This window comes from Acanthochromis polyacanthus, chromosome 20 (genome assembly GCF_021347895.1).
Source record: "Acanthochromis polyacanthus isolate Apoly-LR-REF ecotype Palm Island chromosome 20, KAUST_Apoly_ChrSc, whole genome shotgun sequence".
NCBI classification, from domain to species: domain Eukaryota; kingdom Metazoa; phylum Chordata; class Actinopteri; family Pomacentridae; genus Acanthochromis; species Acanthochromis polyacanthus.
This window is the reverse complement of record NC_067132.1, coordinates 19,746,127-19,761,548: the sequence shown is the minus strand read 5'-3', so window position 1 is coordinate 19,761,548 and position 15,422 is coordinate 19,746,127. Positions and strand designations below refer to the sequence as shown.

The following is a 15,422-nucleotide window of genomic DNA, read 5'->3' as shown; positions in this document are numbered from 1 at the left end:
GAGAAATGAGATTTACCTTGGGAGGACTGCCATTCTCCTCTGGCGGCGGGGGCAGAGAAAGTGTCTTGTTGTTGGCGGGTGGTGGCTCCACGTGGTAGTCATTGTAGTTGCGAAAGCAGCAGAAGAAGGGACTGAAAATGCTCCGACTCCGGTGCTTCTTTAGGCTGCTGTTGGACTGGGAGACTGGAAGAGAAAGCAAAACCAAAAACAAAAGAGAAACAGCATAGTTAGACTATGCTAATTTACATGTGCAAACATAAAGGACAACCAGAGAGCGCAGACATCCACTGAGGCCCTGTCTTGGGGTTTTAAAGAAAGTGATCTGGATCTGCACCAAAATTTAATGGGTTCTTACTTTGGCTATGCTCCACCTCTCCATTAGGTGTCATGAAACTCAGCCTGGTAATTGATGTGTAATCATGCTGACAAACCAACGAACAAACAGAAGAGAAAGCATTACCTCCACTTTTGTAGTAATGCAACTCTGAAAGAATTCACACTTACTATTTAAAAACATGAAGAGATGAGAATAGCAATATCACTGTTATATCTGTATGTTCAGTACGAAGTTATAGCTGGCCGTTTGTTTGCATAGCTTGGATTGGAAACAGGGAGAAACTGCTAATGTGGCTCTCAGCAAGGCAGTCTGGCACAGAACTCACTTTAAAATGGACCATTTTATATTCCAGATTTTGAATAAAACAAATGAGATACAATGACTTCATTTGCGAGCTGTTCACCCATCTCATTTGTGTGAATAACTCTTGAACGCCAAGAGGGAATTTCTTCCATTTTGGCAAAAACGTTTACTTGGACCCAACGATTAACGGGTCAGATTTTGGTGGTCAAAGATCACTGTGACTTCACAGGAAATCAAACATTCATAGGCTATTTACAACAAAATTTCACACAAATGTCTGAAAGGATTAAATGATGAAGTGATGACCTTTTCTATCCAAAATGTCAAACGCCAGCTTCACTCTGACATTGTAATGTTCTGCAAAAAAAAAAAAAACTTTTCTAGCTGTTGTTCAACACCATAACTCAGGAACAGAAGGGCAGATTGTGACCATATTTCACATTTGGTCAGACGCTGAATTGGTGACATAAATCTTAGATTCCCGCCTTGAAACTGTGGCGATTGTACAGACCTTCTCTGCTGCTGGATTGGAGATGCGTGTGGAGCATCCTTGTTTTACAATTTGTAGCTTTTTTGCAGCAATGCAGAGTCTGCTTTATTGGTCAAGCATGTGAACTCAAACGAGGAGTATATTTTTGTTCTCTCAAGGAATCTGCACCTTTATCTTCACTACATAAAGCATGTTATATGAGTCTGTACATACATCAGTGCAAAATGTAACTTAACTGGCTGGTGATGGTAATTCTAGTTTCTATACGGTTGGTTAACTGATAAAAATGCATGAAACTATATACGCTTATAGTGTCTGTTTTGCATTTATAGCTCTCAAATACAGTAGTGGAGTAAAAAAATAATATTTCTCTATGAAATGTCATAAAGAGGCATTGAATGTAAAAAGTACAAATAGTCTAAATTCTACAATTTCAGTAAATAGTCTTATTCCACTGCAAACTCTTTGTATACCGAAGACAATCCAGTTCAACTTGGAATCAAGAGCTGTCTCATTGCGATTTAACTGCAATGTCATCTGTTGAGACGTCATTTCTGTCTAAAAGCCTTTATGTTAATGAATCCTGCATCCCGTTATAGCAGCAGACGGCAGAGATGCTCAGAGTCGCAGGCAGACAGCGTTTCACATGCATCACCGCATCCTCGTGACAAAAGGAGCTGAGATGTATGTTGCACCCCAGTGAGGCATTAGTTCATGAGATAAGGAGCACAGGGACAAAAATAGCTTTCATCAGAGGACCCTCTGGGAAGGTAGTCTAGTTAATTAACATCAAGAAAGGAAGAGAGGGCAAGATTAATATATCATATCATATATGAATATATACAGCATAAAGCAGGCTCTATTTTTTAATCCACAGAGATGTGAAGTCTGTTGTTGGGCAATAATGAATGCCAGCTTCACATGCCTGGCAAGAAGTCTTGATCAGCGGCTGAGTGCTGCAAAGCTCCAGGGAGCAAACAACATACACATGTAGGTCCCTGGTTACATCATTCCTCCTTCACCGTCTCTGAAGCTCATGGCCTACTTTCACACTGACAGAGAGACTCGAATGGTCTGCAGGCCTCTGCCAATGATCTATCATGGATTTTGATTTTCCTTTGGTGAAGCCTGAGAGGATAAAAATAGAAATTTGGGCAGATCTAGAGCAAAGGCTAAAATCTGACAGTGCAATTACCATGAGGTGTTCCTAAAGCAGAAATTCTGCCAGCTTAATTGCTTCAAAGGTAATTTTTAGGCATGGAAATCCCAAATCTGCTCAAGACTTTGAAGTGTCTGGCTGACTTCAGCTGGAATCATTATTTTCATGCCTTGGAGCGACCATCATACTGCGTCCCCCCTTTGCTGCCGTCTTGTTAACGTGTTCATACAGCCGTGTGACACAGGCAGCCCAGTTAGCCATGCATGCTGCGGCTGTTTGCAGCCTACTCCTGTTCTGTGAGTCTTCAGATTGACGCCTGGAAATATCCTCGGGTCGCTCCGACTGGATCTGACAGGCTGCGGGCAGTTCATCTTTTTTTTTGTTCTCTCTCCCTTTCGTCTTTGTAGTCCAGAAGCTCGCTGTGACCCCTCCTCTTCCCTGATAGATGCTCCAGAGAAGCAGCACTTCAGTAAGCAAACGCAGCTATACGGCTGGAAAAGGAAGGCAACATGCTGTGCTACTATAACCTGCGTGGTGATTGAAGGAGACGCTCTGCCCTTGTAGACTTGATTCCCTCACTGCTGCCACTGAAAACTGATAAAAATATATTGGCTCAGAACAGAGTCTATATTTCTCTCGACAGTAAATTTACTCTCATATACAGAGTGAATTAATGGTTCAAATACGACAGGATCTCTACAGATTTTAGAAAAGACCCTGCACACATTGAAAGCATTAACCACATAAGACAAAGGTCACTGATCACATACACTAACACACACACAGATGAGGAAGCCTCATTAATGCATAACAATTCCATGTGGTGGAATTAAATACATACAATGAGATTGATATTGCAGCACAACATTCAAATATCAGTTTAATGACATATTTTAAAGGGTCCAAAGCTGTAGTTAAGTGTTAACCTGCAGATGGTGACTTGCCTAAGCTAAACATACAGTACAAATGGTGAATTTTGATCACACTCAAAATATTTGCAAATATACAGACTTTGACTCAGGCACCCTTTACGAAGGATTCAAAACTGCAATCAATAATGTTTCGTGGATCAAATGAAACCCATCATAAAATGCAAGGTTGTCAAAAATCTCATTGACGTCTACATTTCGCTTACCTTATACAATTCATTACAGATTTAACCAACATGTTTTACAAAAACCACTAACATTTGCTGTTGGCTTATCAGGTGATACACCTTTGCTATGGAAATGATCTAACTGGTATCTAGCGATCTGCCCTCCACCTTGGTAACCTCATGTGTCAGACTGTTTGTTCCAGATTTGAGTAGTCGACCTGGGAAACTGTTTACTTGACAGGTGATTGAACCATCTGTCTGTCACAGGCTAACTCACGCCTAAAACATGTCCATAGCTGTCAGTAGTTCCTCACAGGACGCTTTTTGTTCTGCCCAACTGTGGATTGGCTGCAAGCAAACAGTTTGAATCCTGGCAAAATGCTGTTTTTTCGTGATTTCGCAAATCTCATGAAAACCGAGCTGCCTTGCGAGGTAAAAACCTTGGAGCTGCAACTCCAACCCTACAAAATGTAGCAACATTCATGCCTAAAGTTCCATCAGACCTCTTGTTAGTTCTCTGCTATCGATTTAGCAACTGAATATTTTAGCATTTCTGTCCATGCTGACTCACAGTCCTGGTTTGCTTTTTCTTTGATTCATTTCAATTATTACTCTGGAGGGTTGCAAATTAGGTCCTGAATGAGTCCAAGCAATAATGCATGTGCCAAAACCGCAAAACAAAAAAAACTGATAAATCCTTTTTGGGGTTGAAGCAAGCTATGCCATCCATGGATTCATTATTTAGCTGAGGACTTCATTACACACTGGGGAAAACTATTGGCAGGGACTGACTTTTTGTCTTGGACTCCTGATGCAGAGACAATAACACTTATTGCCGCAGACTGGATGGCGTATCAGAGAGTGAGACATTGCTAACCTTTAGTTTGCTAATGACTTTATCACTGACTCATCAGGAAAATTAGAGCAGCATCTCCTTCCAAAACACAGTGTAATGTCCTGGGTAACAGCCTTATTGTTTCTGCGAGTAAAACTTTCTGCAGTAAAAAAAATTCCTGCAGCACAAATGGCATTTAATTTACTTCTATTATACTGAAGTGGAAGATAAATGTGTTTGAAGTTTGGCCAAATATAAGCAGAAGTATCTGCATGGCTCGATTTAAAGTGACAAAAAGCATCCAAGTGTCCTTCAAATGTGTAAATTTCCAGTTTTGGACCCTGAATCAGCTCCAATTCTCTCCAAAGTTGGCCTCGGATGCCTTGATGTCATTCCTCACTCCTCCATTTTGAGAGCGTCTACATTTTCCCGCCCCGAACAAGCAGGTGGGAGCGCTCGAGAGAGAAAGCAGAGGGAGCTTGGAAGGGCGTCGAATGGGTGGGGAGAGTTACTGTGGTGAGACAGCCTATACTTGGGTCTGATTCTTACTCCACCCCCTCCTGCACCACCACCCTACACAAACAGAGCTTTCCTTTCTCCCCGGGACACAAACAACATTTCTGAGCGCTGACTGCTGAGGGAGGCCCAGCAAACACACATACATGTAGCGTATGTTCACACGTTTAAGCAAAGGGCCACATTTGCAGTGATCGACAAACAGAAACTTCTCTTCTTTTTTTTTCCTTTCAGTGTCCTTGCTCAGGAATGTGTCCGAGAGTCGGCTCGCCTTGCGCAACTTTAGTCGGCCCTGAGAATAACAGCGAAAGGTTAAAGTGCAGCATTTGCCATTAAAAAGCTGCACAGACGAGCTGAATCAGTCAAATAATGCACGAAAGCAGCACCCACATGGAGAAGAGTTAGTTACAAATACACTAACTAAAAGCAAAGCAAAGGGCAATTCACACAATTGGTTTTATCTAGCGAGAAAAGCCTCCTGGAGAGCTGGAGATAGAAGGCCTTATCTTTAGCCTCTTCAGAGCAGGTGCACGTTATTTGCCCACTGAATACACTTCATTCGATTCAGCATCTCCGCTTGATCTCAGAGCCGTGAAAAAAGGCCTTTAAAGCGAGTGCATGTGTCAGTGGTCCCGCTGAACGTTAGGTAACAGTAGCAGAGCGCTCGCTCGTCAATCAGAGCCGACTGAGCCCCGGCTCTCTGTCACATGTTCAGGCCCAACCACTAACAAGGCCGGAAGAGGGAGAAAACGCAGGAAATTCTCAGCATTCCTGACAGGAAGAGATAATCACCCCGTGACCCACAGCGTGGAATAATGCCAGGCTCCGAGAGGGAATATGATCCCCCGGCTTAGCTCCAGACTTTTGAGGTGGCCTCCTTTACTGTAGCTCTGAAGGCGCAGAAAGAATATGCAAGCAGCCAAAAAAACAACATGCCAGATTTAAATTATGACGGCTTTAGCTGCTGGTTCTCCGTTTACAGCGCATGGAGTTTATGTTGGGACACGCATCATGTGTCCGGGTGAAGGTTAATTCAGGTTTATTACAGCTTTTCTTAGAATAGTTTTCGCCATCACTTCTGTTAATGAGCCTTGTACTCCCCATGTTCACAGCTGAGATCTGAGAACATGAAAACATCGCTACAACAAAGTCCAGTGGGACAAAGAAACACTTGTAGTCTTCTTTACGGAAGAGCATTCTCAGATCTCAGCTATTAATTGCTCATTAGTTACTCGGTATTAGTAAATTAGTTTTTTCTTTCATTAAGAAATTTCTGGTCATCATCATCAAAATGATAAGAACTAGCAATTTTCTTTTTAAAATAAATTTCTTATTACTGATGGCGCCTAATGCGATGCATCGTCATGGTATCACAGACATCCTGCATACTCACTCAACAATAATTACATTACTTAAATACACCAGCAAAGCAACGTAGTTATTTCTTGCATGACTTTCTCCTTTACTTGTGTTACTCATCCCCTCTCTGTCAAAGGATCCTTTAAGCAACTTAAGAGCCTCCACACCCACAGACCATTAGCTCAGCCCATCTGACCGACGGCCTCCATCCCATCCTCAAAGGTACTGGTGACTAATAAGGCATGTAATGGGAGTTAGAAAACTTTTGAGCTAGCGGAGGGTGGATTTTTCCTTCTTTTGGTAAAAGCTGCAACCACACCACCGCACCACCACACCTCCAGCCCTTATACCGAGCTGATGTACCCTCATTAGTAGATCACACTTGATATCAAACCTTCAAAAGACTGCTGGAATCAACAAAGTGTAAATACAGACAGTATATTCCCAATTCCTGATACCTTATACCATCATAAGGTCTTTTATACCCAAGTCATTTGGTCCAGACAAACTCATTTGGACTTATTTACTTTAATCTGGACCAAAATTACAGGGGTGAAACCTACACAAACCAACAACTAAACACTGGTCTGAACCAAACTGAATAAGAGTTTGGTTTGTGTGAAAACGGTTTTTGGATGGCTCAAACTTTTGGACCAATTCCAAGAAGTTACAGGCTATCAACCGAACTGGAAATAGCAAATATGAGCCACGGTAGCACACAACAAGAGGAGGAACTCAAGAAAAAATATGGTCCAAGTGAAATATGGCCCAATGCCATTATCAAAAGTCAAGTGAAAAAAAATAACAAAAATGCCCTAGTGTTAAGCCTGGCAAAACTCACCAAAAATTTAAGAATGCTCCCCCAGAAATCCCAACAGTTTCTAGGTATTTTCAGAGGGGACTGGAGGCAGAGGATATGAGATGATAGGAGAGCAAAACCACTAGAAAATAAAGTACACAAGGCTGCATGGGGGCCATTAGAAAAAGCAGTCAAATGAGAAGGGAAAATTTCCTGACAAACTAGATCACACCCTGGGCTCTTGTCTACAAGCCAATCAATTGTGAATCAGTTAAGGGACATACAGTCCACTTAGATGATGACGACACTTCTTCAGAGAGTTCGTATAATTGCAACGTGAAACCAAAACAAGCCGGATCGAATGCAACGTAACAAAAATGTCAGACTCTCAGGTGTTAAAAAGTACCAACAGAAAACTGAATCCAAGACAAAAATGGGATAATTTTTCAGTATATTGGTATTAATAGTTCCTGTGTGACAGACTTTGAATTGCAATCCAGTAGCACTTAGTTGCCCAGCGAGGCAGGTAAAGTGTACAGTACCTGGGGGGCATGAAGGTAAATGTGAGAACAGTCTGCGTGAACGTGCAGCTTTAATAATTCAAATGGAAAACAGGTTGGTTTTAAATGGCACGGTCAGGTACTTAACATACACCGAAACAAAACAACCACACGTCAGAGGGACTTCCACGTTATCGCTGCTATGCAACAATAAAAAAAGAAGCCTTCTGACTGTGGCAACGTGACATCAGGACAAGGAGACACTAAAAATATTTAAAAACCCTCCCATCCCCTCGGGCAGTGGGTACGATTTCACAGATTATTTCCCGCCTCCCCTCTCTGAGACTTTGAGAGTGGGGTGTTTGTATTGAAAGTGGGACCAGCTGTCTAGAAGTTACGTAACTCCATGCGAGATAAAATACTTATTCGCCTGCAGCCAAAATGAAGAACAGGACACTCTCTCTCTCTCTCTCTCTCTCTCTCTCTCACACACACACCGGCAGGTAATCCACTATTCGCCCGCAGCTAGGGATCTAATGTCTCGACTTGACAACATTCAGAGGCAGCACCTGAAGAAGAAGCTGTTTCTGTCCCTGGCTACCACTAACAGAAACAGACAGCAGCGAGGGGGGAACTCCTTGTTGTGCACTGTGTCAGCAGAATAACACTGTGGAAGGAATCCCTGCAGAAATGCATTATATTTCCAACTGGGAGGGCGCAAAGAAAGGAAACAGTTTTATCCTGTTCTTAAGTTAGACAGGATGATACATTTATCTCTTTACTAAGTTTATACTGAGCAAATCATTGTTCTAAATGTCCAAAACTAGCGGTTTGACAACAGATATCACACTAAAACCGACTTCTCTGCCTGATCAAGTATCAAATTACAGCTGCATGAAACAGCAATAGTCCATCTGCTCGTCTCTGGATTTCAAATGAAAAAACTCAATAACTGTTGGATTGACTGCAATAAACTGTTGCATAAAAATTTATGTCATCCAAGCTGATTTTTCTAGTCTGATCAAGTGTGAAATTACTGTTGCATAAAACAGCAAAAGTAAATCTCTTAGTCTTTGATTTTCAGATGAAGTAATTCAATAACTACTCAATGGATTGCCATATAATTTTGCACAGAAATTCACATCATTCTCAAATTAAATCGAGATAACTGTAATGACACTTGGCTTTTTCTTTGGTGCCATCATCAGATCAAACTTCAAATATGTCCAAAATTTTGATTTATGATCAAAAATGATGACATTCAAGCCGCACTTTCTGTTTAAAGAAAACTACAGCAAGGGAATATGACGAGCATTACATTGCTTAACTTCGGTGAGCAAATTCAAATATTTGGCAGTATTCAGCAGGTGGCCCCCTTCATTTTAATTAAATACTGTACATCAGGAGCCCTTTTAGCTATTCACTGTCTAGCTCAACCGCACTTGGAGCCACAGCTTGAAACGCCAGTTATTTTATTATCAGCAAATTGGTGAGTCAACAAACTGTTAAACCTCTCCTCAAGAATCCCAAAACACAGAATTACAAAGAATAACTTCTGGCACCGCTCATTAAAAAGCGATATTAGAGAAAATCCCACCAAGAGGGGCGATGACGATTGCAACGGATCAGCTTCCAAAACAATATTTACACCAAAGAGCATCTGCTTGACGATGCACTTGAACGTGTGTTTGCTTAGTCTCACACACAGCAAATCCAGACAGCTGAGCGGAGTTGGGTAGCATCGGATGAGCCGACAGTTGCGCGCGTCACTCTGCTCGCTGTGCCGAGGTCCTTGGCGGGTTATGTGCGAGGCCATCAAGGCAATAATAGCACAGTATGATAAAATAAACTCACATTAAGCCTCCTTTACTTCCCCACACAGCCAACTGAGGCCGGGGCGAAAATTACAGCCTGTGGAGGTACACTCAGTTCCAGCAGATTCCTCTAGTCGCACTGACTGACCCTCGGCTGCCCTTCTAGCTTTATTTCCCTACTTATCTGCGAGGATTTATATATACATACGCATCCTACATCACCTTATGTAACTGGCATTACTCAAGAACCCGCATGCATTTGAATAAGTCAAGACATTTGCGGTGATTTACACACACATATATCATTCAATCGGTGCCCGTGTCATGCGAGGTACTAATTCCGCCTGCTGTGAACTCTGACACAGAGACGTGGGCGAGGCTGCCCCTGCTTTTCCTGTCTCCGTTGCGTAGCTGCATAGGAGCTGCGATGCTGCTACCAGCCTGCCTTACCTTGCAGACCCGGGGGGGGGGGGGAATGAGGGCTGCTGCTTCTCGAGCGCTCAGCGAAATGAAGGAGATGACAAGAGCGGGGGAATTAACCCACTGAGAGCTCAGGGAGAAATAATGAGGGAGATCTGACTATTCTGCCTGAGTTACGCAACCGGCAGCAACACAACCCACGTTGTTTGGGGCTGCGGCGGTTTATATTATTTATATATCTTTTTATATTCTCATCCACAACCTGCGTGCGGCAAGCCAGAGGCTCAGCGACTGATGGGAAATCCTCCTTTGCCTGTCTGTTGGTTCAAAACAAACAGCAGAAGATCTAATGTCAGACATAATTAAAGGCCTTGTGTGGAGGCTCCGCTTGAACGTGGACATGCCCGTGCACTTGGTGACCTCGGAGTGGGAGATGCTGCCCATGGAGCTGTGAGAATTGATCCTGGAGGATGATCCAGGGAGCAGGACTTAAAGGGATGCTTTAACAGTTACAGAAAATTGGAGCACTAACAAAGACAGGTTAAAATCAAAGCCGAGTCAAATCAGTGGATCCCTGCATGTTTCAAACTCCACATCCATGATGCAGGCTTTCTGTTAGAGATTACTCCAATGACATCATTGTGATGCCAGAAGCATTATTTTTTCAAAAATCTCCTCCAGAGACAACGGAGACGTTACACAACGGCTCCCCATGACGGGCTAACTCAAATCTGTGACGTGCCCCTTTAAGTTTTGCCCCCGAGTAGAATTCCCACATGAATAAGCCGGCAATGAAACCACAAATTGCACTTTTTTGCAGTAAATCTCATTTATGCACATTAAAACGCCGCTTGTTATGAATGGAGAGGAAGTAAACAAGTAGGTCATGTATTTGTGAGCGTGTTGGTGTGAGCAGTCCTGCCACACTTTCCCATGCCCGTGCTCTCAGAGAGGCATTCATCTCCACATTTCCACACGCAGCATGTCCTACTTAGAGGCCCTTGAGAGTTACAGTTAAACAGCGTTCACCTTTACCTGTGGAGGACGAGGAAAAACGCCTCTTTGTATCTGTTGCAGCCTCTGTGCGAGCGTATTTGCGCATCCTCATCTGTTTAAAAATGCATCAACCGTTTATGCTCCTCTGTCAAACGTGGCACAAACTGGAACGCGGCATAATTCAAAAAGGGTGACAGAAAATCATTACGGACAAAACATGATCTCCCTTCTCGATAGCCAATTACTGGTGATGAATGCCAGCCAGAGGAGGGCAAAATATGCAGAAAGGCCATCCCCTTGTCAAACCCAGGCTGGATGCCTGACTGCAACACAGATGCTTCCTCTTCCTGACTCTCACACACATGCACAGCGGCACACACTCGCTGTCTTCCTTGACCCCTACCTATCTCTGACTGTATTGATCTGTTTTGACAATGTCCGTTTGTCTGAATGGACGCTCAATTAATCCTAGCTTGTGGCCTGTCCGAGCCCAAACTCAACAGTCCCATCCTATTAGCCTTTAGAGCAGCAGGCCACGTGGCCAGAAGTCCTTCTCCTCTGAAGGGACTGTGGCTTCTGGAGCATTAATAATAGTCTTCAGTCATTCACAGCCAGCATGCCCATGTGTCAAAGTACACAGAAAAAACAGAGTGATGTAACCCCACAACAATACCGTGCATTTAAACCGAAGCATGACAGGAATGCACCGGGAGAACCAGAGTGTCAGTCATTTGTCTTCTGTAGTTAATTAGAAGAAGTTTGAAGTCTGACGGGTCGAAAGTCACTGTCGGCTGCAGGCAATTAAACCAAAAGTTGAAAACAGACACTCTCCGCTGCTATGCACTGGGATTAGCCAGAGTTTTGTTTGGATGGAGTTCTTCTGTGAACTGAAATGCTCGTTTTCTCATTCAAATCAATACAAACCACATTATCACAGCGCAACCAATCGCTGCTCAGGATGAAAGTCGACTGGGAAGAGTGTCATTTTATACAGAATTTAATTGAAATCCTACTGTAACAGTCTCTTCAAAGCCCGTGCCGTACATTTTGAAGCAGTGCACACTCCAAAACAAGCAACCACAGCATCTGAGCTGCGCTTGAGGCCACATTCGAACATAAAACTTCCCCACAGTGCTGTCAAACACACGGGCCAAAGCACACAGACATAAAAAGAGGCCCAGAAAAACCCAAACGTGGCTGTGCAGAAGAACCAACTAACAGGATAACAAACTTTACTGAGGGCAGAGAAATGCAGAATTTTTGAAGTGCACATATCCTCCCTGAAAAAGTAATTTTAAGAGGAAAGAAACACAAATAATCATAATATGAACTTGAATCCGTGCAGCGCTGTTAGCTTAAACAACAAAGCTTAAAATGCATTAACCTCGGTTCAATCCAAACACACAGGCCAATATTATATCTTGTAACTCAGGAATGAAAATCTAGGATGCAGAAACAGGAACATATCCTCATGTGACTGTCAAGACTTGCAGAACTTGTTCAACGATACGATTAAATGCGATTCTGCAAAAACTAATAATGAAAGAAGAAACAGTTGTGAAACAAAAATAAGTAAAGCAGCAGCAGTGGTGGAATGTACCTGCATTCACTGCATCACTGCACTCACACACGCAGTTTTTAGGCTACTTTACTGGAATATTTTTATGTTATACTACTTTTCCTGATACTGGGCTTCAATTTGTATGTTTTTTTTTCAGGCAAGGCAGCAATATCAGTTATCAGAAATTTGCATTTGCAGGAGGTGTGAAAATCTTACAAGTTATTTTGAAGAATAATGCTAGGAAAAATGAGCACCCAAAGTTTTTTTTTGCGCCGTTTCATAACACTTTCCTTTCACTGTTGTTAACTTTTCATGCTGAACCCTATTAAAATGGTCCAAAATATATATTTTTTACTATTTTTAAAAAGTGAAACTGGAATTTTTGACAAATGTTACTCAAAAACGGGTGACCATTGCCTCAGTTTGGGACTACTTTCAACTGCGCATGAACACAGAAGTGGAACTGGTGTGTATTTATAGCAGCAGGACAGTGTGTGTGTGTCACTGACTCAAAATAAACTACAGTGCTCATGTTTATCATGATGAAGTAACATGTCATTTATGCAGTCTAATCGTTTTATATTAGAGCTATAAGGGCAATGAGGCAGATCACGTCTTTTCAGGAGGTTTCGTGGCTGTAGAAAGATATATATTTCAATACTTGTAATAGTAAGAGAACTCTGATAAGTGATCTCAGGTAAAAGCAAATCTACAATTATGGCTTTTGCATGACTGTCCTGCAGATCAGACAGAAAGTTTTACAATCTTCTTGCCTGTAAGTGCAGATTTTGGTGCACTAACAGAGTTTCTATTGACGCTAGGGCTCTACCACATATACAGCATATCAACAATACAAGATTTATGAACAAGTAAAAAGGATGTTACTACTCTATTCTGAGCTGGAAGCTAGTCAAGGGCTTTCTGAATATGTGAACTCTTCTCTTTCTTCCAGCTCCATCTGCATTTCGAGTGAAGGTTTAAGTCTTCACAGCCATCAAGTGTAGGTGTGAAGAAAGAGTCAACCCACACTCGTTTCCCCTGTGGCCTCTCTTAGGATGGATTGCAGTGCGATTGCATCTCCTCCACTGCGTCTCATAATCCACAGATCTACAGGCTGCTTCATAATTAAGGGCTACTTTGCTGATTTCTAACTTGAATCTTTAGTGCAAGCGGAAATGTGAAAATCAAGACATAAATCTTCCTAATGCCTTCTGTGTCGCAGGAGATAATCCTAACTGGCTCTGGAAAAAAAACTCCAGCCAGCCACATGTAAAAAAAAAAATTGCCTGCTTTTAAAATAAGATGCACAAGGAAAACTATTCTGCTAGTCTCTATGTAAGATTTTAGAATTATCCACCTACAGGTAACATTCAAGATCAACTTAACATAGTAGGATGTAGCCTTATTTTATCACTTAGGTTGAAAAATTCTGCTTTTTAGTGAAGGAATCTTGGATTTAGGTAGAATTTGTACAGGCAGGAGCTGGAGATTAGCTTAGCTTAGTCAGACTGCATTGGAGTATATGAGAAAATGACCCCACTGTTCTGCTTGATCTATTGCCTCCGTGAACATTTTCTGCATCCACAGCAGTAAGAAAATAGAAAGCTAGTTTCCCCTAAATGAATTAGATGCAAATTGCAATGGAAACACAAAACAAAAACACAAAACTCACGTGCGTGATCCACCACCTTCGTCTAAGCGGCACAGAATCAGAGGGTTTCTTCCACGTTTCACTTGCTTTCTGTATTGAATGTGTATCCTAGATATTTGCATTCATGCATGTATTTGTGTGTTTTTCGTTGTTATGTTACCATAAAAAACAGTCCAGGCCTTGGGGACATCACAATTGCTGCATCCATCTTTTATATAAAGTACGTGGATGTAATTTTGTACGTAACAGACGGACATAGGAGTATTCACTTTTTCATCTCCTAATCATCCGTCAGCAAGAAAGGTATAATGCAGAAACATTAGCTCCCCTGATATCATCATCAATACACTGTTTTTTCTCTTGACAATACTTTTTTCCTTTATAATGAAGCCACTGATTAGAAATGTCATAATAACAGAGATCATAAGCTCCTTTTTAAGCATCATTTCCAGAGACGGATACGTAAACAAACACCTACGGGAGCCACTATTGGTGACTATTTGTGTTTTATGAGCTCACACATAATAAGAATTAAGTCCACTATGGTTACTGATGATGCTAGACAACAAGGACACACAACAGTGTATTTATTTGCTGTTTACACATGTAAAAACATTACACTGCTTCTTGTTGTTGGCCTGAACGAACACATCAATTAATACATTAATCCCCCTTCTTCCGCTTCAGGCGTGTTCATCCGTGCGCTGACACCCGCGCCGATCCCACACACACAGTTAACGAGCTTATCAGTCAAGGAGCTTAAGCTTGGAAGCAAAACATTCCAACTCTTCCCAATGAGCCGCCCAGTATGGTGATGGACTAAAGTAATGAAGATGTTGTGGGAAACATCGAACACTCCAACACCTCCCTGGAGGTGCCGATAATCAGCTTTTCGGAGCGGCATCGGCTGAAATAGGCTCATAAATCTGTAATAAGGACCCGCACTTCAGAGCACCCGGCGCAGCTTTTTCTCTCCTTCGTCCTCTCAGTCAAAATGGTGCACTGAATATTGACTTGGCTGTACGCACACAGCAGCCCAATGCGACTCTCAAGAGGAGGTGGAAGCCTGTGACTGAGTAAAGGGCTGCCCTCCTCTACCCAACACTTGAGCCCGGTCATGACAGCAGAGTGCTGTACGCAGCGGAGTGGCAGCTCGTGCCAGCGACTCCACGGCAGCCAGAACTCACAGAAGCTTTCCCCCCTCCGCTAGCCGGGCTGCACACCCACCCCTGCAGGTGTGGTCCACACATCATAAACACTTTATTAATGTACAGCGGCGTGTTCCAGGAATAACCTCAAAAGCCAAGTGCGCATGAAATCACAGGCCTTTCTCCAGATTAATATATAATCACAGCTTCAGTATTTCTTTTTTTTTTCATTCTGGCAAAAAATTTCTAACCAAGAGGACTTGGAGGGAATCGCATTTTAACAAGCCATTAGTGTGCATAAATCCCAGCATCTGCCGCTCCTCCTTGTCTGTGCTTCTTCTCAAATTATGCATTCCTTCTACTCCACATGGAGCGCAGCAGAAGGAGCACCTCAACCGCTGGGTTTTTCACAAGGCTGAAGGTTCAAAGTTCTCACTC

General features: G+C 42.5%; 1 protein-coding gene across 2 annotated transcripts in view; it reads right to left on the bottom strand.

The window, feature by feature from the left end:
• Positions 1–15,422, bottom strand: part of ctdspla (CTD (carboxy-terminal domain, RNA polymerase II, polypeptide A) small phosphatase-like a) — a 35,308-nt gene that overhangs the window by 16,303 nt on the left and 3,583 nt on the right. For both annotated transcript variants that reach the window (XM_022209728.2, XM_022209729.2), the window contains exon 2: positions 17–183. In XM_022209728.2, the coding sequence (XP_022065420.1) occupies positions 17–183 (167 nt within the window). The remainder of the gene's footprint in view (positions 1–16; positions 184–15,422) is intronic.